At 41.1% G+C, this 25,019-nt stretch overlaps 1 protein-coding gene across 1 annotated transcript in view; it reads left to right on the top strand.

The window, feature by feature from the left end:
• Nucleotides 1-25,019, top strand: part of pstpip2 (proline-serine-threonine phosphatase interacting protein 2) — a 125,798-nt gene that overhangs the window by 46,280 nt on the left and 54,499 nt on the right. Inside the window, exons 4-6 of the mRNA XM_060828841.1 lie at nucleotides 4,232-4,266; nucleotides 13,048-13,154; nucleotides 23,184-23,246. Coding sequence (XP_060684824.1) covers nucleotides 4,232-4,266; nucleotides 13,048-13,154; nucleotides 23,184-23,246 — 205 coding nt within the window. The remainder of the gene's footprint in view (nucleotides 1-4,231; nucleotides 4,267-13,047; nucleotides 13,155-23,183; nucleotides 23,247-25,019) is intronic.

The raw sequence follows: 25,019 nt of genomic DNA, 5'->3' as shown, positions 1-25,019 counted from the left end.
GTCCATGCTGACCAAAATGTACATCAAAGCTAACCCCATTTCCCTGCACTTGGCCCATATCCTTCTAAATATTCCCCATCCGTGTATTTGTCCAAATGCCTTTTAAATGTTGTTAACTTATCCACCTCACTACTCCTGCTGGCAGCTAATTCTACATTAGTACCACCCTCTGTGTAAAAAAAAAAGTTGTCTCTCAGGTTCCCTTTTATTCTTTCCCCTCTAACATTAAACTGATGCCCTCTAGTCCTTGATTCACCAACCCTGGGAAAAAGACTGAGTTCATTCACTCTATCCATGCCTCTCATGATCTCATTCACTTGTATAAGATCCCCCCTCAGTCTCCTGTGCTTTAAAGAATAAAAGTCCATCTTGTCCAACCCCTCCTCATAATTCAGACCTTTGAGTCCTGTCAACATCCTTGTAAATTTCTTCAGTACTCCTTCCGGTTTAATAAGATCCTTCCTATGGCAATGTGACCAAAACTGAACACAATACTCCAAATGCGGCTTCACAAACATTCTGTATAACTGCAACATAACTTCCTAATTTCTATACTCAATGCCCTGACTAATGAAAGCCAGTGTGCCAAAAACCCTCTTCACTGCCCTGTCTACCTGTGACTTCTGAGAACTGTGAACCTGAACTCCAAAGTCCCTCTGTTCCACTATACTCCTTCAGGCCCTACCATTCACCATGAAACTCCTATCTCACTTTGACTTTCCAAAATGCAACTCGCACGTATCTGTATTAAACTCCCTTTGCCATTTCGCAGCCCATTTCCCCAGCTGATCAAAGCCCTGTTGCAGTTTCTGAGAACCTTCCTCACTGTCCACGATCATCTATTTTAGTGTTATCTGCATGTTATCTTACTAATTATGCCTTGAACATTTTCATCCAAATCATTGATATAGATAACAAACAGCAATGGGCCCAGCAATGACCACTGAGGCATTCCACTAGTCACAGGCCTCCAGTCTGGCAAGCATCCTTCCACTATTACCCTCTGCTTCCTACCATCAAGCCAATTGTGTATCCAATTTGCCATTTCCCCTGGATTCCATGCAATCTAACCTTTCAGAGCAGTCCATCATGTGGAATCTTATCAAAGGCCTTACTGAAATCCACGTAGACTATGTCTACTGCTCTGCCTTCGTCAACATTCCTGGTCACTTTATCAAAGAATTCTAACAAATTTGTGAGGCGTGATTTCCTATGCACAAAGCTATGTTGACTGTTCCTAATCAAACATGTCTTTCCAAATGCATGTATATCTTATCTCTTAGAATCTTCTTAAGTAACCTACCTATCACAGATGTTAGGCTTACTGGACTATAGTCCCCAGGTTTTTCTTTGCAACCCTTCATGAATAAGGGCACAATGTTCGCTACCCTCCAGTTTTCTGGGACCTCACTGGTGGCTAACTGTGACGCAAAAATATCAACTAGGGTCCCCCGCAATTTCTTCTATAGTCTCTTACAGTGCTGTTGGATATGTTGAGTTGGGACCAGGAGATTTATCCACCTTCATGCATTCTAAGACATCTAAGACCTGCTCTACTGTGATCTGGACTGTCCCCAAGATATGACCACTAACTTCCCCAAGTTCCCAAGTCTTCTTGTCTTTCTCCATAGTAAATACAGGAGAAATATTCATTGAGGACCTCTCCCATCACCAGTGGTTCTACACAAACATGTCCACTTTGGTCCTCGAGGGATCCTATTCTCTCTCTAGTTATTCTTTTTCCTTTAATATACTTACAGAACCTCTTTGGATTCACCCTAATCTTTTCAGACAAAACTATCTCATTACCCCTTTTCGCCCTCTTGATTTTCTCCTTCAGTAAACTCCTGTATCCTTTTATATATGTCCAGGGGTTCCCTGGATCCCAGCTGCCTGGACCTAAGCCTTACCTCTTTTTTTTGTTGTTGTTGTTCTGGTCAAAGCCTCAATATCTATTGTCAACCAGGATTCCCTATTCCTGTCAACCTTGCCTTTCACTCTTGCAGGAACACACAGACCTTGAACTCTAGCTCTCTCACTTTTCAAGACCTTTCTTTGCCTGCAAACAAACCACTCCAAGCAACCCCTTCAAGCTCCTGTCTAATTCCATCAAAATTCACCTTGCCCCAATTTAGAACTTGAACCTGTGGGCCAGTTTTGTCCCTCTCCATAACTCTTTTAAAATTAATAGAACTATGGTCACTTGTCCGAAAGTGTTTCCCCACTGTCACCTCCGTCACCTGTCCTGACCTGTTTCGCTAGGTTGGTTCTGGATGTAGAAGGGAATGTTTTGTGAGGAGAGTAAGTTTCTGAGATTGTTAGTTGGGTCTGGACTCATTGGCATTTAGAAGAGAGAGGTGACTTTGTTGAAATATATATGATTCTTAAGGGTTTGACATTGTAAATGCTGAAAAGTTGTTTCCCAGTGGGACAGTCTAGGAGTAGAGTACATAATCTCAGAGTAAGGAGACACTCAGTTAGGACAGAGCTGAAGAATTTCTTCTTAGAGGATGGTGAATCTGTGGAATTCTTTACCACAAACTTCTGTCAAGGCTACATTATTAAGTATATTCTGGCTGAAAGGGACTGATTAACAGTCAGTGACTCAAAGATTATGAGGGAAAGGTGGGAAAATAGAATTAATTATTGGATTGGCCATGATCTCGCTGAATGGCAGAGCAGACTCAATGGGCTGAATGGTCTATTTCTACACCAATATGTTATGCTGTTATATGATTAATCTTCTGTCTGACCGTAGTAAGCTCTCCAATTATGATCCAGTAACAGGTATACTGTGTAGTAGAAGCAATTCATAGCTGCCTCTACACTATTTGAATACCTCCAGTTTATTTCAGTTAATAGTTTCCTACTCGTTGTGGTCAGATTAAAGTATTTGTCACGCTTCATAGCTTCCCCTACTCTGTTTTTCTTCTGAACATGTTGACAGTTGCAAATTTGTGAATGCTAAGAAGCAATTGTAATTTGGTTGATTGATGGGTGGTTGTATAACTGAGTGTCCTGCTCGGACTTCCGATGGCATAAGGAGTCAATCACATAATGTGAACTGAGGTTGTGTAGGTGAGTGACACTGTGGTTAAATGCAGCTACTAACTTTACTTGGTGGATATAATGACTGTCTGTCTGACAAGATTCTGGTGTAACTTCTTGCTTTAGATATTTTCTTATTCAGTCTGTATACTCGTGGTATTTGAACCTGGGCCCCCTGGCTCATAAATACGGACACTACCCTACACCACAAGAGCCAAATGTATTGCTGTATTAAGTACCAATAATGCGACTGTCATGACTTCAAATCGTGAGTTGTGAAACTCAAACTCCATAATTAAAAGTCACACAGTGCCAGGTTATAGTCCAACAGGTTTATTTGGAACCACCAGCTTTTGGAATGCTCCGTCATCAGGTGGTGGCACAACAGCCTTGTCCAACACTAGCTCCTCCACATCAAACTCCATAAGTATTGTAATCTGTGGAATTAAAGATGATTGTGTATGTGAAGCAGATTCAATTCCTTAAGAAAAATAACGTATACTGTTGGCCACATCAGTGGAGAGATGTCGTTAATGTTTCAAGTTCGATCTGACGTCTTCAGAATTAGAGACTGGGTTTCTCTAGCACTTTTTTGTTGTTATTTCCAATCTCTAACATCCACCATATGTTGTTTTCATTTTATTGGTTCCCTGTTTAGTTGCTGGCCACAGCCTCTCGCTGACAGTTGACCCAATTGCACATTATTTGAAACAAAAACAGACATTGCTGGAAAAGCTCAGCAGTCTGGCAGCACATGTGAAGAGAAATCCGAGTTAATGTTTCAGGTCTAGTGACCCTTCCTCAGAACTATACATTATTTGGTTGATCTGTGATATTTTCTGAAGTGGTTCTGCCTGCCACTTTCTCAGCCCCATTAACACATGGGGAAAACATTTTAAACACCACGTATGATCTGAAGTGTACAGCTACTATTAATGTGAACAGGGTCAGAGCATTTCAAGAGTACTCCTACTATGGGGTACAACCATTAATATCTCTCACTGCTGGAAAGGAAATTTAATAGTTAATCGGATAATCACATTCTACAGTTGGAAGAACAACATTTGAAACTTGTAAGGAATGCAGATTTAATCAGATATTTCAGTGATTGTCAAGGACCCATCATATCTTGTAATTCCAGTTATTCATCTCTGTCTTCTCTCTCTTTCTCCTCCCTCTCTAGTACATTGAAGAGAGCTTTTGATGTCTTCAAACAACGTAAGTATTTATCTTTTCTGGGATGTGAATGACAAGCTCATGAACCTGTCACAGTCATCTTTTAATGTCACTTGAAGCTGCATGTTTGGATTTACATTTGGATTAGTCTGGATTCTCAAGTTGTTGTGTAATGTGCTGGTTTCCTTCCAGTGTATTCATTTGTTCGACTATAATGAGATAATGGAAAGACTGCTGTGCTGACACAGTGCTATGAGGAACTACATCTTGTTTTTAAAAAAAAAAGAAAAATTAGTGATAATTTTGTGAACTAGTGATTTAGATGGGGCTTATTTTAACACCATAATGTATTGAGTAAATAGAAAAGGGTGGTGGGGGAAGCCTCTTGAGGTGAGGAGCATGTAATCAGTGGAGGGGATTAGAATCACAGAATTATTATGGAGTGGAAGGAGGCTATTCAGCCCAAATGGGAGTGAATACAATTGATTTAGGGCAGCGAACAGGAAGAACTGTTTGACAAAGAGGCATCTGTATCACTAAAGAGGGGACTGGGACTAGGACTGAATCCCCTACCTGCTATTTTGCCAGTGCCTCAGCTCTGTTTCAAAACTGGACCACTTTTGTAATAGTAAGATTGGGTGATTCTAGGCTACCCACTTTTCATGGCAGCTAACCTATCAGAGTCCTTAATGACGATATTAAAGTCCAGTTTAAAAAGTTCCAGTACTAGCAGGGTCTAGTTTAGATGCCAAAAGGTGGGGACCCAGCAACAGACTCGGAGCTAATCCTTCAGTCACTCCCTGGGTGCAGTAGCATCACATGCTGCCCTGTAGAAGTGCTCCCACTACACTGCCTCCCTCCCCATCCCTGTGATTGATGGCTGAATCCAGCTCCAACCCTCACCCTGTATTCTTTGTTGGATGAAGAACTTGTCTCCCACTCATTAACAGGGTGCAGATACATTCCACAGGCAAACACAACCAATTTCTGTTTGCTGGCCTTGGAAGCTAAATCCAGTGTGGAGGGGTGAGAACTAGTAGAATATACTGCCATTGGCTTTGAAGCAGAGACTTTGTCAATGTTTAACCAATTGATCTAATCTATGTTTAAAGAGTAGAAATTTCCAGGATTACATCCAACCCAAGTTGGCACTCTCACAAATATGTTGTGTGGAGGAGGAACTCCAACATCGATGAGTTGGTCAAAATAGCCCACGTCTGTTTTGCGATTTCAGTGGGACTCTCGCTCTATCTACCTCTAGCCTCTTGCATTATTTCCTTGCAGTCTCTTTACTTCTCTCTCATTTTGATTTGGATTGTTGAATGAAAGTGTCGATCTGATTGACCTCCAGTGCAGAAGCTGCTCTCCTACAATCCAAACTAAACGAGTGTGAATGTAAAACAGCGCCAAGTAACCATCCAATGGTACTGTACAGGAGGACACCATTCAGTCTATCATGCCTGCAACAGCTGTTTGAAAGGGCCTCCATTAGTTATTCTACAGTATTTTCCCCATTGTCCGGCAAACGTTTCCTTTCCAAGTATTTGGCCAATTCCCTTCTGAAAGCTATTACTCAATCAGTTTTCAGGTAGATCCATTATCATTTTTGGTTCCCTCATGTTACCATTGGGTCTTTTTGCCAGTTGTCTTCCATCTAGCTGGATTCTTTCGATACTGACATTTCTGCCATTGGATCTGGTTTCTTCTTTTTTCCTCTCTTAACATTCTTCAAAATTTGAATTGACTGAAAGTACTTCTTTACTTGAATGAGGATAAACTCTAGTGTTTTCCAATTGTCTCCCATGTAACTGAAGTCTGAACATTTCAGTAAAGCCCCTTTAGCAAGCTTTGATCATGATTTATTTTAATTTGTTCATGGTATTTGGGCATCTCTGGTTAGGCCAGTATTTATTGTCCATCCCTAATTGTTCAGAGGGCAGTTAAGAATCAACCACACATTGCTCTTGGTTTGGAGTCACATTTAGGCCAGAGCAGATGTGGATGGCAGATTTCCTTCCCTCGAGGACATGAGTGAACAGGGTTTTCTTTTTAAACAATTGATAGCGTTTGTCATTAGATAAACTTCTTATTGAATTCGAGCTTTACCATTTGCAGTTGTGGGAATCAAACCCATGCTCTGAAAACATTAGCCTGAAGGTCTGGAGGACGAATTCAGTGATATTATCATTATGTCTGTGTAGTGGTCAGAATTCACTTTAGTACTCCAGCTGGGCCCCACCAGTGCTTTATAGACGTTTAGTAAAACTTCCTTGCTTTTGTGTTGTGTGTCTAGATTGAATACCTCCTCGTGTGCTGTAACTATTTTAGAGCCCTCCTCAACTAGTAGAGCTATTTGGGAGCTTTCGAAATGTCAGGATTCAGTGCTCGCTCATAGAAGTACAAGTATCCCCTGACAGTGACAGCTTTTGGAGACTTTTTCTTGTATGTCTGAGCAACTAAGGAATGCCACTTTTGTGAATTTACTTCTGAATTGTGCCATTGGATGCTCAGCATCAAGGGCAAAGCATTTTCACAAATTAGACATTGCAAATGGGACATCCATAGTGTTGTCACTCGAATTTCGAAGGATGGGGACAATGTCATGCTGAAGTAAGGCCATGATATCATAGAAAGATGGGTAGGTAAACAAAGATTGGTTACAGACAGTGAAATACCAGAGTCCAGGGCTAAAGGAAATTTGATCTTCCTGTGCATGAGTCTAACAAAGTGCACTTACTGTCTAGTCCAAGTGACCAACTCTTAGAGAGGCAATTTAAAAAGTGGAGAAACTTCATTTCGGAACATTGGGTTTAGAGCTTTGACACATACATTTGCAGGAGATGTGTTGAGTTCATTGTAACTTTTTTTATAGAACCATGAGATTGTATCCCCATAGAGACTGGGGCCATAGGGTCACACGGTGGCTCAGTGGTTAGTACTGTTACCTCAGCTCCAGGGACCCCGGTTCGACACTGGCGACTGTCTGTGTGAAGTTTTCACGTTCTCCCCGTGTCTGCATGGGTTTCCTCCAGGTGCTCCGGTTTCCTCCCACAATCCAAAAATGTGCAGGTTTAGTGAATTGGTCATGCTAAATTGCCCATAGTGTTCATGGATGTGTAAGTTAGGTACATTAGTATTAGATAAATATAGGATAATAGGGTAGGGAAATGGTCTTTGGAAGGTCAGTGTGGACTTGTTGGGCTGTAGGGATTCTATTATGCTCAAATGGGCTTGTAAAAAAAAAAGCCTCTGTATTAAAGGATTCATCTCTAAATTAAACTCCATCTGTCACTCCTCAGCCCATTGCCCCATCCGATCAAGATCCCATTGTAATCTGAGGTAGCCTTCTTCGCTGTCCATTACACTTCCAATTTTGGTGTCATCTGCAAACTTACTAACTGTACCTCTTATGCTCGCATCAAAATCATTTATATAAATGACGAAAAGCAGTGGAACCCAGCACCGATTCTTTTGGCACTCCACTGTCACAGGCCTCCAGTCTGAAAAACAATCCTCCACCACCTTCCTCTGTCTTCTACCTTTTTAAGCCAGTTCTGTATCCAGATGGCTAGTTCTCCCTGTATTCCATGAGATCTAACCTTGCTAATCAGTCTCCCATGGGGAACCTTGTCGAATGCCGTACTGAAGTCCATATAGATCATATCTACCCCTGTGCCCTAATCAATCCTCTTTGTTATTTCTTCAAAAAACTCAATCAGGTTTACCTGCCCAGAGTATTATTTTATTTGTTTTATACAATTTAGTGTCTTTGGGTCCCAAAGGTTGTCTGCTCATAAGATCTGCTTCCAAGCTCTGGATGAGGTGCTGTGGTCCAAAGAAAAATGAGAGCCATTGGAAACCTGAAGTAAGATTTGGGAACATACAACAGAGCAATATGATCTACAAAGAGTAAAGACAAGTTATAGTGGCTTGCCTAGAAACTCAGTCACTGAAATGCTAAGTTGTCTATTCTCCTCGTTGTTTGCTAAGTAGTTGATATTACCATCTCTGTCATCGCCGAACCACATTTATTTACAGACCCAGCCACACGAACATTACGAGCTGTTGATCACCGCTCAGGTCAAATGTGGTGTCCCTGTCAGCGCAGAATATGACCCAAATCAGCAAGTTACTTCAGCTTTGTTAACACGGTCTTCCTCATCTACATTCTGTCCATAGCGAGACTTAAAATTGACACACGCTTACTGAAATAACTCCACAGAGGCTCTGGTATCCGGTCACCAAGCCATCCTTTATTTACACGTGGAGAGTACTTGACACTGATCCAGCTCCCTTAGAACTGTCTGGCACTCATGTTCTTATCTGTCAGCCTGTTTGACTCCCTGTTTGGACCAGATTAACAGCCACAATCAGGGAACTCATATTCTCTGGGGTCCACCTGGCTGACCTTGTTACAATCACTACATTGTCCCAGCTCTGAGTTGAGGCAATGATCGCTGCCGTGTCCTTCTCAGATTCTAAGGTAACTTCAGTGATGGAATAGAAGAACTCACAGGTTCCAGAACATATGGTCCACGACCTGTTCAGAGCCATCGTGTCTCCCTAAATTTCAAATGTCACTGGACCTACCCTTGCATTAACCATGCCTCTTATTCATGCAGGGCATTCCAGTGGTTCCTACACGAAACTTCATCCCCTGAAGTAAACTGCCTTTTTCACTTAACGTTGCCATTCCTGATGCTGTTTCACCCTCAACCCCAGGGTTGAGAAAAATCAGTTTTAAGCTGGTGCAGAGTCTTCTCCGTATTAACAACTCTGCTGGAGCTATCCCTCTAGTTGCATGAGAGGTGGTCCTATAGTCAAATAGGAACTGGGACAGTTTGGTTTCTAGTGAAGATGTAGGCTGTTTCTTCAAGTCTGCCATCAAAGTTTGGATTGCTTTTTCTGCCAGATCATTGAATAATGAATGGTATGAGCCGTCTTTATATGTTCAACTTTACACCGATTCTCTACTGGTAAATGATGGTCTGTTATCTGCGACCAACACTTGCAGGATTCCATGTATTGTGAAAAATGTGTGTGCAGGTTTCTTATTGTCATCCCCATGTTTGACGAATGAACATTATGCATATCCAGCCACTTTGAGTTGGCATCCACAATGACTAAGAAAATTAAGTCCATGAAAGGATTTACATTGTTGACATGTAACTGAGACCAAGGTTTACCCGTCCATTCCCATGGATGTGGGGGTATCTACTGACAGTAATTTTTGTCCTCGTTTGCACTCCGGCACTGGCACACCAATATGGCAATGTCTACATCCAATCATGGCCACCAGACATAATGTCCTGCCAACATCTTCATTTTGTAAACCCCTGGATGACTCTGGTGGCATTCAGCTGCAATCTGGTGGTGACCTTTGCTCAGGACAATCATTCTTCACCTCATATTAACAGTTGAAAGCCATTCCTGATGAAGGACCTATTCCCAAAACATCGATTCTCCTGCTCCTCGGATGCTGCCTGACCTGCTGTGCTTTTCCAGCATCATACACTCAACTCTGATCTCCAGCATCTGCAGTCCTCACTTTCCCAACCCTGTAATGATATGCTGTTCTCTTTGTGAGCTGGTCTCTCTGGGTCCAAAAAGAGGTTTCAGTTCTGATTGTGACAGCCCTTTAGTTTCATCCATCACGACCAGCTGTTTCGGTTATGTCAGGTCCAAAGTTTGATATTGTCAGCTGTGACGAAGTGTGTCCAGAAAACTTGAAACTATCACAGACTGTTTCAGTGGCAGTACCACTGGTGGTGTATCTGCCAGTGTGAGGCAGCTCAATGCATCTGCATTTGCTATTTAGCGTCCCGGATGGTGTCCCAATTTATAATTGGATTGGATGTAGACATTGCCATATTGGTGTGCCAGTGCCGGAGTGCAAACGAGGACAACATTACTTAACATTACAGCCTACCGCTGAATTCGGCCTGAAGCTATGGGCAGCTTGTCCACTTTAAGTGAATGCAGCAGAGGATAGGGTTTGCTATTAATACAATTTATATCTGTAAAACTATTGCTCGAACTTCCTGACTCCGAATATGACTGCAAAACCTTCCCTCTGTATCTGGGCGTATTAGCGTTCTGCATTAGCCAAAGTCTTGGATGCATACGCCATTGGGCATTCTTCACATTGGTTCAACTATGAGTTCATAATACTATCTCGATGCCATACAGGCAGGCATTACATGTCAACATCAGATCTCGCTTGGGATCACAGTGTGCCAATACACTAGAGAATGACAGCTGTTCCTTTAGTTCCCTGGAAGTTATGGCTTGGCTACATGACTGTTTCCAAGGCCGACCCTTTTTTAAGAGTTAATACAAAGGTGAGGTTGGAGGCTAGGTTATGTCTGAACTTTCTGTAATAATTCACCAACCAAAGGAAAGGCCTAAACTCCAGGACTAACATAGGAGACATTGTCCTCACTTTATTTTTCAATAGGTGTAACCCAGTTTTGTTGACTTTGTAGTACACAAGTTACTTAGGATGCTTGGAAAGCACATGTTTCCCTTCAAAGGTGTGCACCCACCTGGGAGAAACATCTAATGGCTATGTCCAAGTTCTCTAATGCTCCTTATTGGTCTTCCTGGTTATTAGCACTTCATTTAAATAAATAGGGTAGACCTTGTAAAGTGTTATCCATCATCTGCTGAAAGATTGCCCAGGCTTACGATACCTCAAATGGCAGTCTTCCTTACTGGTACAAACCCTTACAGGTATTAATTGTAACATACTTCTGGGAATCCTCATCCGACGGCAATTGCAAGTACGCTTGGCTCATGTCCAGCTTTGTGAAGCACAACTCCCTGCCAGCTTTACACATAAATCCTCTAAGTGAAGGATTGGGCATTTATTCAACTGCAAGAAACAGTTTACCATTTGCTTAAAATCCCCACAAAAGGTGAACTGACCCATCGGGCTTCAAAATCAAAATGACTGGTACCGCCCATTCTGCAACTGGACAGGTTTGATGATTCTTTCACTTTCCAGCTTTTTGATCCTGTATCTACCTTTGCCCGTGAGGCAAATGGCACTGGGCAGACTTTGCAGAATTGTGGAATTGCTTCCTGGTCAACATGCAAGGTGGCCTTGGCTTGTTTGATAAGCCCTAGATATTTCTGAAAAACGTAAGGGTATTTAATTAGGACTTCACTCGGGTGGGCATTTTCTAATTGAAAAATGTTGAGCCAATCAAGGTGAATCTTTTTTTAAGTAATCTCACCCCATTAAGCTTGGGCTGGGCCCTTTTTACCCTTTCAGTGGTAATTGAACCAGCTGCTTCATATACGAGACCGGAAGCAAAGTTGTGCCCTAATCTGTAAAGGTACTCTAACCAAGGCCTTGCGCAAGGGTTGGAATCCAGAGCAAATTTTGTTAAAGTCTGGTTCTGGGATGACTGAGATCGCCTTGCTGGTATTGACAACCATAGAAGTGGGTAACCATTTAACCAGGTGTTGATTTTGATTGGTTCAGATTTGGCTGTTGCTAAGCAATTTAACTGTTCTAAACCAGCTGTAGATGAACTTTCCAGGGTGTGCACTCTCCTGGTTATCAGCCCATGAGTTCTCTTACTTAATCTAGGTCTTTTGCTGTCTTGAGTCTGTATACTGATCACAACCACCAGGGCTTGCTGGACCAGATCCTGAAAACATTTTTAACTGTTTGACTGAGGCTTGGCTTTGTTTTGGGTTTTGCTTTGGGTTGACCTAGAGTCCCTCTGTTGAGGATATATCCTGAGTGAGGCTATGCAATTACTTTCACCAAAATGGTGTTCCCCAAGCTCAGTCAGATTGGCGAGGGTGCCCAGTTCCAACAAAATACCCTGCAACTCATATACTCCACTTGCTACATTTTCCACTGATAAAGCCAGTTGTAGTGTCAGTTTGAAGTCCAGTTGGGTGCAGCTCGTAGGCGATTTTGCATGGTTACATCATTAATCCCATATACCAAAGGTGTGTCTGCATCTTATTAAGGGTTAAACCAAAGTCACATGCCTCTGCCAGTCATCTTTACTGAGTTAAGGTTCTCCTAGTCCTTGAATTACTGAATAAAACAGATAGCATCTCAGAATTAGAGGAGGCTTAAGGTTGTAATATTCCTTCACTAAATCCATCAACTTTTGAAAGGGTTTAGTATCTGGTGTCTCTGGCAAGGCGGGCTCCTGTGGGTCTTCAAGCTGTCAGGAGTATTACTTGTTGCTTTTCATCTACCTCAATAATATTGGCCCGGAACAATAATGCATCCTTCCATAACCTGGACCTGCTTCAATGGCAGGGATCGAATGAGTCAAGCTTCCCAAGTAATGGCATGATGCCAGAAATCCATACCCCAATTCAAAGATGACTGTTGTGAGTGAATTTCTTTAGGAGCATGTTTTTTTTTCCCTTGACACCACTGAACTAACCTCACAGTGGGCAGTATCCCATCACCAAGTCATCCTTTATTTACATGTGGAGAGGCCTTGACACTGATCCAGCTCCAGCAAAGCCAGCTGTCAGAGTCAATTGAATGTCTGATACTCCTGTTCTTATCCGTCAGCCAGGACTCCTTGATTGGACCAGATTAACAGCCCCAATCAGGGAACCCATATTCTATGAAGTCCATCTGGCTGACCTCGTTACAATCACTACACTAACTATTCACAAACCTTAATGTACTAACACCTTGCCATTTGTCACAAGCATTGATTTCTACTTGATCCTCAATCAATAACAGCAGAAACACTGGGGAATGCTACGCAAGCATTAATGTTATTATTATTAATGTTTATGGGAGTATTAATTCTGCAATTATTTCATTCCTTCCAGAGATGGAGAATGTAGGACTGTTGCACATCCAGCTGGCTGGCAGTTTACGGGAAGAGGTTAAAAAATTAGAGGAATTCCGGGAAAAGCAAAAAGATCAAAGGAAAAAGGTGCTCTGCTCGTGCATTTTGTGTAAAATTATGATCATTGTTTTGTTTGTTCCCTTCTTTTCACCTCTTATTTATCCTATAGCATGGAACGCTAGAAAGAGACATGATGTTAAAACTTTGCTTTGCATTTATCATGGCTGAAATGCAAACTCACCAACAGGGTGGTTCAGACCTGGTGAAGCAGGGATTGGGAATCAGACAGAAGCTCCACTTGCATTGCTATTGAACCAGAAATAAGAGACACATACAGTACAAAAAGGTACTGAGCCAACTTGCCTGTGTGCTACTTTAAAGGGCTATTAATTAGTCTCCCTCCTGATTTTCTCATGCTTGTTGGGGATTTTTAAATTAATTTGATGGGGGAATGGGGCACAGAGTGGATGTAAAGTTGGGAGCAAAATTGCAATCAGATATAGGAGAAATGCTTAGGCAGCCACTGGGTGAAGACGACATGGATAAGATGAGGCACGCAGGAGGACTGGAAACTAAATTATATCTTTTTGTTATGCAAGGAGGTTGACTGGTGTGGTGGGTGAACGTGAAGTGTTGATCAGCATGTGAAAATATGATAGTGTTGTAATCATTGGGACAGGGTTGAAGGATAGACATGATTGACAGCTGAACATTCCAGTGTATCAAAGATTCAGGCATACTGGGGGGATGGGCATTGCATTATTGATAAAGGAAACTGTCACTGTAGTAATAAGGCAGGGTCTTCAAATAGGGTAGCTGGTTGGTGTAAAAGTTAAATGCCTCAACTGGGGTAAGCCAATTTCAAGATCATTAGACAGGATCTGGCAAACATAGACTGGGAGCAGCTGCTGACAGGTGAGACTACATTTGGAACGTAGCAATATTTTAAATGTTTAATGAAAATTCAGGGTCAACATAGTGAAAGGCAAGGCAGCAAGTCATTGAGAATTGTGGATGTCTAGGGATATCGAGAGTTTATTTATTTTTTTATATATAACACAAATGTCAGAGCATATTGTAACGATGCTGCTCCTTTAATAAGGTTTTGGTGTCCTTGGATTTTATTTCCAGGAGCTCGTAAAAGACACAGATTCTGGAAAGTCTAGGGTCGGAAGGGTTTCAGGGTAAATTTGATCAAAGCTAACAGATACTTCCTCAGGCAAAAGATTTTCAAGTTTAAAAAAAAACGTGTACAATGCAAGGGGAGTGGCCGGTTCTTCCAGCTCAGCTTTTCTCTGGTTTAGTTTAGTTTTTACCAGTCTGGCTATTCACTGAAAGTAGTCAGGCTTTCTAGTGATTGATACAACTGAGCAGAGGGCAGCACAGAGTCGATCACATTGCTGTGACTCTAGATAGTCACATATAGGCTAGACCAGACAAGGATGGCAGGTTTCCTTCTCTAAAGGACATTAGTGAACCGGATGGGTTTTTCTGACAATTGACAATGGTTTCATAGTCATCAATCAATTCTTAATTCCAAATTATTTTCAGCTCCAGGACAACTCTGCAAGAATCCCTAAGGGTAGTGGCCTAGGCCCGACAATCTTCAGCTGCTTCATCAATGGCCTTCCCTGTCATAAGGTCTGAAGTGAGGATGTTAGCCAGTTAACTGCACAGTGTTCAGCACCATTCACAACTGCTCAAATACAGAAGCACTCTGTGTTTCATTTAAGCACGATCTGGACAATATCCAGGCTTGGGTCCTCAAGTGGCAAGCAAGATTTGTGCCACACATACCAGACAATGACCATTACCAAGAATTGACACTCTAACCACTGCCCCTTGACACTCAAAGATATTACCATTCACTGAATCCTCCACTGTCAACATCCTTGGGATTACCATTGACCAGAAACTCAGCTGGACTCACCACCTAAACACAATGGCTACAAGAGCAGGTCAGAGATTAGGGATACTGAGGCAAGTAACTCACCTCCGCAAAGTCTATCCATGATTTGCAAGGCACAAGTCAGGAGTGTGATTGAATACTCCCCATTTGCCTGGATGGGTGCAGCTCTGACAACACAAGAAGCTTGACACCTTCCAGGACAAAGAAACCCGCTTGATTGACACCACTTCTACAAACATTCAATCCCTCTCCCACGAAATGCTCACTCGCAGCAATGTGTACTATCTACAAGCTGCACTGCAGAAATTCACCAAAGATCCTTAGACAGCATTTTCCAAACCCATGACCACTTCCACTTAGAAGGATAAGGACAGCAGGTGCATGGAAACACCACCACCTGCAAGTTCCCCTCCAAGCCACTCACCACCCTGACTTGGAAATACACAACCGTTCCTTCAGTCGTCGGGGTCAAAATCCTGGAATTCCTTCCTTACCAGCCTTGTGGGTCAGCCCACTGCAAGTGGACTGCAGCGATTGAAGAAGGCAGCTCACCACCACCTTCTCAAGGGCAAATAGAGATGGGTTATCTCACAGATGCCTCACTCTGTATTCGATTCTACCTGTCACTTGTCTGCCTGTTCAGATGGCACAGTGGCTCAGTGGTTAGCACTGCCGTCTCACGGTGCTAGGGACCCATGATTCTATTCCAGCCTTGGGCAACTGTCTTGTGGAGTTTGCAGGTTCTCCCTGTGACTGCGTGGGATTCCTTTTGGCTAATCCACTTTCCTCCCACAGTTGAAAGATATGCTGGGTAGGTGGATTGACCAATTAAAATAGCCAATAGTGTCCGGGGATGTGAAGGCTGGGGAATTAGCCGTGGGAAATGCAATCTCTGTTCTTGATTTTTTTTTTCTACTCTCTAAACAAATGCTGAAAGTCCATGGAAAAGTTGAATGGCCTTGCTCTGTTCCAGTAATTAAGTAATCATTTACTGCTTTCATTCCACTGCTTCCACTATTCTTAACATGAACTAGATGCGTGCAACAGCATCTCGGTGAAATATGTTGGTTTGGAACAAAATATTCTAAACAAAACCAGAACAGGATTTTTTTTTAGATAAAACAACTCATTCTGTTTGCGTAATCAAATAAGGAAGATAGACATTATTGCTAGCTTCTGACTGGAAAGAGGAAACACATCGAGACCATAATCAAGTGTGCAGTCTGGTTACTCATTTAGTTTCCATCATTGTTCCAATATTTAATTATAGATTTGTGCATTAATGGGGACATGATATTGCACATATTTATTTCATTTTATTTCATTTTGATATTGTTCTCTCGAGTGAGAAATTGTATTGAGTGCAAACCACCCCTGATCTTTCAATATTGTGGATACTGCATTGGCAATAAATTACAATCTGTTTGTAGACATGCAGCAAGCATGTATTTTTGCAAATTTTACTAAGACTGTTTATTTTTAGTTGGACTTTTTTTATGTTGATGTGGGTAAAATGTGACACTGCATTTGGGCAGATTTTGGAACTTTACTCCATCCTTGAGCTAATAACTGATCTGGCTCTTTGCTGCCACCCTTTTTAAAATTTTCACTTTGGTTCTCAACTCCTGATCTCAAACTGAATTTTGGAGAGAAATGTACTTATTATAATAGGGAGAGAGAATTGTAGATATACATAGATGAGGCAATAAAAGCTACACATAAATAAACATGACTGGGTTTTATGCAGCAAAAGGAATTCGTGTATTACATTGCACGTTTTTACAAAACAGGGGTCATCTTTTCTGTATTCCCATAACAGCAATCTAACCAATCAGAATCTAGCTGCCTGCTCTGTGAATTAGACTGACAGTTAATTGTTCCTACTGCAAGTCCGTGTCGATGATGTCCTAGCCAATTAACATCCGGTATTCATTCTGTAAGAAAAAATGGTGTCGTTCACTCAAGCCTGTTTGTTGTATACTAGTTATGATGAGGGCAACATGAAAAGTCATACAGCATGGAAACATGGCCCAACAAGTCCACACCGACCCTCTGAAGAATAACCCACCCAGACCCATTCCTCTACATTTGCCCCTGACTAATGCACCTAACACTGTGGGCAATTTAGCATGGCCAATTCACCTGATCTGCACATCGTTTGGATTGTGGAAGGAAATGGGAGAACCCGGAGGAAACCCAAGCAGACATGGGGCGAATGTGCAAACACCACACAGACAGTCCACCAAGGTCTGGGTCACTAGCTTTGTGAGGCTGCAGTGCTAACCACTGAGCCACTGTCCCATCCACAAATCTAGTCCCAGTTGCCAGCATTTGTTCCATATTCTTTGTCCTATTCCTTTGACATGAATTGGGGACATGCTGGAAAAAGGAAAAGAAACATTCTAACCGTTCGGACAGCTTGGAAATTGCAGACTGTTTCCATCTTCCAAAAGGCTCTGATTTTTTAAAAAGGTTAAATTTACAAAAGTGAAGTGGATTTATTAAATATTTATCATCTAAATTCTCTACCCATTGTGAATAGTCCTACTCCACTTGACCAATATACCCAATGATGTCCTCTCGTTTCTACGTTTCTATCTCATCCATCTATCTATATCTTGCTTTACCTATCATTAACTTAATCTACAGTCAAGATCTCACTGAAACTCTAACTTAAACATTACTAAAAGGAGACAAGAACAACAAAGAGAACAAAGAACAGGCAGCACGCTGGCACAGTGGTTAGCACTGCTGCCTCACAGCGCCAGAGACCCGGGTTCAATTCCCGCCTCAGGCGACTGACTGTGTGGAGTTTGTACGTTCTCCCCGTGTCCGCGTGGGTTTCCTCCGGGTCCTCCGGTTTCCTCCCACAGTCCAAAGATGTGCAGGTCAGGTGAATTGGCCATGCTAAATTGCCCGTAGTGTTAGATAAGGGGTAAATGTAGGGGAATGGGTGGGTTGCGCTTCGGCAGGTCGGTGTGGACTTGTTGGGCCGAAAAAAAATCTAAAAAAAAAATTACTGCTCAGGAACAGATCCTTCTACCCTCCAAGCCTGCGCCTACATAATACTTTGTAGTTTTTTGTAGCTTTTCATGTTGCCCTCATCATAACAACAAACAGGCTTGAGTGAACGACACCATTTTTTCTTACAGAATGAATACCGGATGTTAATTGGCTAGGACATCATTGACACGGACTTGCAGTAGGAACAATTAACTGTCAGTCTAATTCACAGAGCAGGCAGCTAGATTCTGATTGATTAGATTGCTGTTATGGGAATACAGAAAAGATGACCCCTGTTTTGTAAAAACGTGCAATGTAATACACAAATTCCTTTTGCTGCATAAAACCCAGTCATGTTTATTTATGTGTAGCTTTTAGCACATGCAAATATATCACACTAAAAGCCCAATTAATGGTCTTAAATTGGTTTTTGATATGACTATTACTACATGCTGGATTATTTAATGATTTCCAATAGCAGAATAATTTCTAATGGTGTACATATACTTTTCTGAGGCTTGTACGCAGGGCTGGTTGAGATGAATTGGCATGCTGCCAGGTGCAGATGGTCAGTGGGAACGGTCCTTTTATATGGTCCACCAGCCAATGGGATATATGGCTACATATATTGCATCACACCAACATTGAAACTCTTATACCACAATACTCATTTGTGTGGTAGGCTAAATGTCTTTTGATTGACAGCAGCATTCTGTTAGTGAGATTACTCTCCGATTTCCTGCACAGTGATAATGTGAGACAACTAGCTTCCCAAGTCCCATTGATGATTCACAGTAGGCAACATGCTGATTATGTTCAAACAATATGTGCTTACAAGCTGAAGGAATGTTTCTTCATCGTTAAAAGCAATTCTGTAGTTGAAAATCATTCATTAAATAATTTGGATTATGCTAATTTAAAGAAAATCATTTAAATTAATCAGTCAAGCTCACAGTATGATGCATTTACACATACTAGAAGCTACATCACATAAATACGCAGCATCCTGATTTATGTAACCTAAAGGGATTTGCACATTGCACCTTTCTCAAACGAAAAAAATCATTACTGAAACAATCTCTGCTACCATTACTCAGCAACCACCAGACCAATCAGAATCAGCCTGCCTGCTATGAGAATTGATATTAATGTGCAACTTGTTGAATCTCCAATGATGGGCCCACCAATCAGCACCCTTTTCTCATGCTACATAAACTGTCTCCCTTTGTTCAAGACTGTTTCTTACCCTGCTAGTTTTGATGAATGCAACACAGAAACTTCAACTTCTTTCTTTACCAAGCAATGTTTAAGTTCCATTATAAACTGTTAAAAATAAAATCAAACACTCAGTTGTTAATAAAAGGAGTTATGCCATGTGGTTTGATGGGCCAGGGAAACATCTCTACTAGGCAAGAGTTAAAAAAGGCATTCCTATTAACAATATATTTCACAAACAATTATACTTTAAGCCCAGAAATCTCAATTGCACACATCCTACTATTCATTTGTTATTTTCACCTGAATTCACCTGCACAGGATTTGAAGGTTCTTTTATCCTTTTTTTCTGGGAACAAGCAAATGTGTGCCACAGCTCTCAGGAATTCACATTTTGATTTTTCTCAGTGCTCTGATATTCTCTGAGGTATGGTATTTCCTGGGGTCCTTCTGTTATCATCCAAATGTTCTCTAACTTTTCTAAAGCACAATAGTGGACACTTCAGCTCAAGCTTGGTCCTTGTTTTTTGCTTGATTTGTGATTACAAAATCAGAAAGCCATCTGGATTTCTGATAGTACTTTGCATTAGTAGTGCAGATTTCTCCCTCTATTTATCTCAAAGCTGCTCCCAGACTGCAACTGTCTGTTTCTGAGAGAAATCACACAGCCAACCAAAAAAAATTTCTTCATAATCTGTCCTCATGGCAACACGATACACCCGAGATGGCTCGGTTAAGGATTTAAACTAATCATCTTCCATTTGCAAACTTCATTTTTTTTTGGCAAACCAAATGGATACTTTAAATGTTTTGTGAAGACAAATATAAACATTCCATTTCCATCAAGAAATCTGAAAGGGGCAATCTATTGTTTACTGTTTTCTCACTTCTAACTCTGATCCTATTAATTAAACACAGGTTACCCTTTGAAATGCAGTCACATTAGGCCAGTTTACCAACCCCCCCAAAACCAGTCGTTTCCAACAACGTACGTCAACAATCTCTATTCCAAATAAAAGTTTTGTTTTTAAAGATTGAGTTATGAAATTAGCTATATTGTTACAAAAATATCTCAAGGCATTTTGTATCCTTTTCTAACTTTAAAATCTTTTTATATTTTAAACCTTTTGAAAAAGTGACACATTTGTGTTTCCCAAGCTTCTGTTAGACACCTTCTGGAGTTAAGTAGATTTAAACATTTTTATCTGAGTAATGAAACAGACTGTTCTTTATGATTGATTGAGATATCAATGGACTGGGACATGAATACTCTGTTGTTTGCACTGTGCTCCATTCTAGAAAGTCAGCTTGTGAAGGATAAAGCTGGAATCATTGTTTGCACACAGCTATATTTATTTAGAGATATACATTGCAAGTGTACACCTCCTGACCCAAACCTGCACTTTAAGTCTGTGTCTATATATTGGACATTCAATTGAATAGGAGAAAGTGAGGATTGCGGCTGCTGGAGATCAGCGTCGAGAGTGTGTTGCTGGAAAAGCACAGCAGGCCAGGCATCATCTGAGAGCAGGAGAATCGACATTTCGGGTATAAGCTCTTCATCAGTAATGGAAGTCCTCCTAATGAAGGGCTTATATCTGAAACGCTGATTCTCCTGCTCCTTGGTTGCTGCCTGGCCTGCTGTGCTTTTCTAGCACCACACTCTCAACCCACATTCAATTAAATGTTCACTTAATGCCCACAGTCTGCATTCGAAAAAGCCCAATTAATGTACGATTGACACATTCTAGATTATTCCTGCTACCATTCATTTCATGATGCCAAGAATTAAAACATTCAGTTCCCTTCTTTCCCTGTCCTAATTCTGCTCTTTATCACTGAGAATAGTTTGAAACATGAGTGAGAAGACTGTAGAATACTTATGATTTCATCCATCAAGTAAAAAGAGAATGAGCGTAATGGCAGCAAGGATTGTTTCTCTGTGTTATTTATATGTCATGAACCTATGACAACACTTACATCTGTCTAGCACCAGTAACATAGTTAAATCTTTCAGGCCATTTTCTCTGTATTTTCCATCAGAGGCCAATACAGAACCACAAATTAAGATTTTTAAACAGGAAACCAAAAGCTTTGTCAATGTATTATACTTTTGCAAAGGCTCCTTTTAAAAAACAAAGTGGCAAAGAGAAGATAAAATATTTATGGACTGAATGCCAGAACTTAAAACCTCATTAGCTGAAAGCACAATGCCAGTGGTGGAAAGGTGAAAATTAGGGACCTACAAGAGACTTGAATTGGGAAACTGTTTAGACATCAGAGAATTATAGGGCTGGAGGAAGTTGCAGAGTTGGAAGGGAGAGGCCATGGAGGTACTTGAAAACCAGGATGATGGTTTAAGGTCAGCAAAGCCAGGAATGATGAATTACTGGGCAACTGTATTAATTAGGATGGGGACAGTCATGTTTTAGAGTAACTCATGTTTAAGGATAGTGGCAGACAAGCTAGGGAAGCATTGGAATAGTTGAGTAAAGGTCAAGGACAAGGGGTTCCCAGGGTGTTTTATAAGGACAGTCAACCACAGAGTTTCAGATGGTGTCTGTTATGATCATTGAAACATAGAAATCGCAGGAGTAGGCCATTTGAGTCTGTTGCACTATTCGGCATGATCATGACTGATTCTCTATCTTGTTTCTGTATTCCTTCTTTCTCTCCATGCCGCTTAACACCTATATAAAAAAAATCCATCTTTTTTTTAAAAATATACTCATTGACCCAGCCTCCACAATCTTCTATGGTAGCACACAAATGTTTCTTTATCTCAATCCTCAATGGTCTAATCCATATCCTAAGACTGTAATCCTGGTCCTAGACTCCCCCCACCAGGAGGAACATTCTTCCTGCATCTAGTCTGTCAGCTCTGTTTAGAATTTTATACATTTTAATTCGATCTCTGCTCATTCTTCTCCACTGAGTGGCTCATCTGGGACCATTTTCAATCTGTCTCCATCTGGAAATATTGCCATTCCTGGCACTAGTCTAGAGAACCTTCATTGCACCCCATCCTTGGAAAGTATATCCTATTTTAGGTAGGGAGAGCACTAGCACAGTCTCACTAAGGCCCTGTTTAACCACTGTTCTTAGTCTCAGGATTGTATCAGTATCAGTGCCACCCTTTGTGCGTAGAAGGGCTTTGTAAGATCATACAAAATAGAAGCTATTTGTCTCTTTCGGCCTCCTCTACCATCAGTAAAGTCATAGCTGACCATGATTATGATGTTAACTCTATTTTACTGCCTACCCCTTTGACACCTTTGCAGATCAAAAATATGTCTATCTCAGCCTTGAATATATTCAGTGATCCCCAAATTAAATTGCTCTCCAAAGAAGAGAATCCCAAAGAATAACCATCCCTGGAGAAGAAATTTCTCGTCATAACTGCCTTAAATATGTTTTGTTTTTAAGTGGTGAACTCCACCAATAGGGTAAATATCTACTCAGCATCTACCCTGTCCAAGCCCTCTCAGAATTTTCTATGTTTCAAAAAGTTTCTGTTTCTTCTAAACTCCAATGAGTGATGGCATAAACCTCCCCATCCTCTCTTCGTAAGAAAGTCAATTCATCTCCGGATTCTCCAAACTGCTGCTTGGGTTTGGGCAAAGGGATTTTAAAATTTATCAACTATCTTCAGGAAGGAGGTTTCACCAAATTGTTAGGATTGTGGACGATGAAAACATGGAAATTTAATTTCTCATTGAGGTATTGGATTCCCCGGTAGCTAGTTCGAAGGCCTGACTGAACCAAGTCTTCTCCTATTTTGCATATTTCTATGTATGCCAGTAGCCAGAATCAATTTGCAAAGCATGACTGAACATTTGGTAGATTGGTGTCTGCCATTGACCCCACTGATTGCATTGCGATCAATGCTGGAAAGTATAACCAAATCTTCGAAATGTTTAATATAAATGAATATGGTGGAGAGTCCTCCATTTTCTTCCAATTATCCTATTTCCTTCCTTCCTTTACAGCTCGAACATTGCATGGAAAATTTGCACAAGCAGAAAACTGTGTTCTTCAAGAAAACTATAGAGGTGAGCATTTTATTTTAAATTCTTTACTGTCTGTAAAGAATTTATGTTGGTCTTTGGTTTGCTGCTTATTGTTTTGTAAGATTTTTACCTGTGATTATTCATTACGTTAAACATTAAATTAGGGAGAGTCTGTTTTATATTTTTCTGGTGGAGGAAAAGTCTTCAAAATAGGAAAACTTAGCTTGCAATTTGGTTCTGTTCAAATATGTCTTGTTGCCATTCATAATTTCCTCACTCTTTCAGGCAATGTATACCAGACTGTCATAACCCTCTGTGTGCAGTGATGTATCCTCGTATTCCTCCTGTTTCTATTTAGTTCTTTTGGAAATTATTTTAGAACATTGGCTTTTGGCTCTGGCCCAAGTAGGTTGGTTTTGTGCCTATTTATTGAATCAAAACCCCTTCAAATTTAGAATAATTCAGTTTGATCTTCTCTTAGCCTTCTCTATGGACAGCAACTTTAGCTTCAACCCTGTTGCAAATTTTTCAGATACTTTGATACCTTCCTGAATTGTAGTGTCCAGAATTGTACACAGCATTCCAGCAGAGTAAGTGGAAATCATAAAAGTTTAGCCTGACCTACATTTTTAAAAGCACTTATTTACAATTGTTAACCCAGCCACAACTCTGTTCATGAGACTTTGGAATGTGGTGGGTGCATTCTTCATTCCAAAGGGCATCACTTTAAACTGATATAGTCCATTTGGGGTTACAAATACAGAAATTTCTTTCACTGTCTCTGATAAAGATACCTGCTGGTAACCACGCGTTATGTCCAACTTGGTGATGTAACTGACTTTCTCGATACAGTCCTCCAACCTTTGAATTGGAAATGAGTCCGATTTGGTAACGGCGTTGAGCTTCCGATAATCTGCGCAAATCATTGAGTCCCGTCTGATTTGGGAACTAAGACGATTGGTGAACTCCACTCAGTCTGGCTTGGTTCGATGTCCTCATTGAGCATAGCCTCCACCTCCATCTGAACCTGTCTGGCTCTGAAAGGATTAAGCTGATAGGAGTGTTGTTTTATCGGAGCAGTATTCCCTACGCTTACTTCATGTACAATAGCATTAGTCCTCCCTATCTAATTTTTACACATGTCCCTATACTGCAGTAACAAATCTTTCAACTCACTCTCTCCTCTCTTTCTCTCTCCCTTTCTTTTCTCTCTCTTTGCTCATCCAGGAACTGTCTCTCTCTGTCTCTCTCTCTCTCTCTCTCTCTCTCTCTCTCTGTGTCTCTCTGTCTGTCTCTCTCTCTGTTTCTCTTTCTCTCTCTGTCTGTCTGTCCGTCTGTCTCTTTCTCTCCCTCTCCTTTGTTTATCTTCTAACCCATTTTCCTCAATTGTAATTTAGGTTTTTCTACCTGTACTGCATTTGTCTGTTTCTTTGACGTACCTAAGTGTTTCAATAATTCCCTTACAATTTAGCTTTACTTTTGTCCTTGGTTAAATCCAAATCTAATTCCTTAGTAAGGCATTTGATAAGGTTCCCCATGGTAAACAAATGGAGAAAGTGAGGTCACGTGGTGTGCAGGGTTTTCTCCTTAGGTGGATAAAGAACTGGTTAAGAGAGTAGTAGTTGAAAGGAGTTTCTCAAAATGGAGAAAGGTGGCCAGTGGTGTTCCACAGGGATCAGTGCTGGGGCCACTGTTGCTTGTAATATACATAAATAATCTGGAAGAGGGCATTGGTGGTATGATCAGTAAGTTTGCAGATGACACAAAGATTGGTCGAGTAGCAGAAAACATAGGGGACTATCAAAGAATACAGGA

The sequence above is a fragment of the Hemiscyllium ocellatum genome, chromosome 1 (genome assembly GCF_020745735.1).
Source record: "Hemiscyllium ocellatum isolate sHemOce1 chromosome 1, sHemOce1.pat.X.cur, whole genome shotgun sequence".
In the NCBI taxonomy this organism is placed as follows: domain Eukaryota; kingdom Metazoa; phylum Chordata; class Chondrichthyes; order Orectolobiformes; family Hemiscylliidae; genus Hemiscyllium; species Hemiscyllium ocellatum.
The sequence above is the reverse complement of the archived record's forward strand: the minus strand, read 5'-3'. Positions and strand labels throughout refer to the sequence as shown.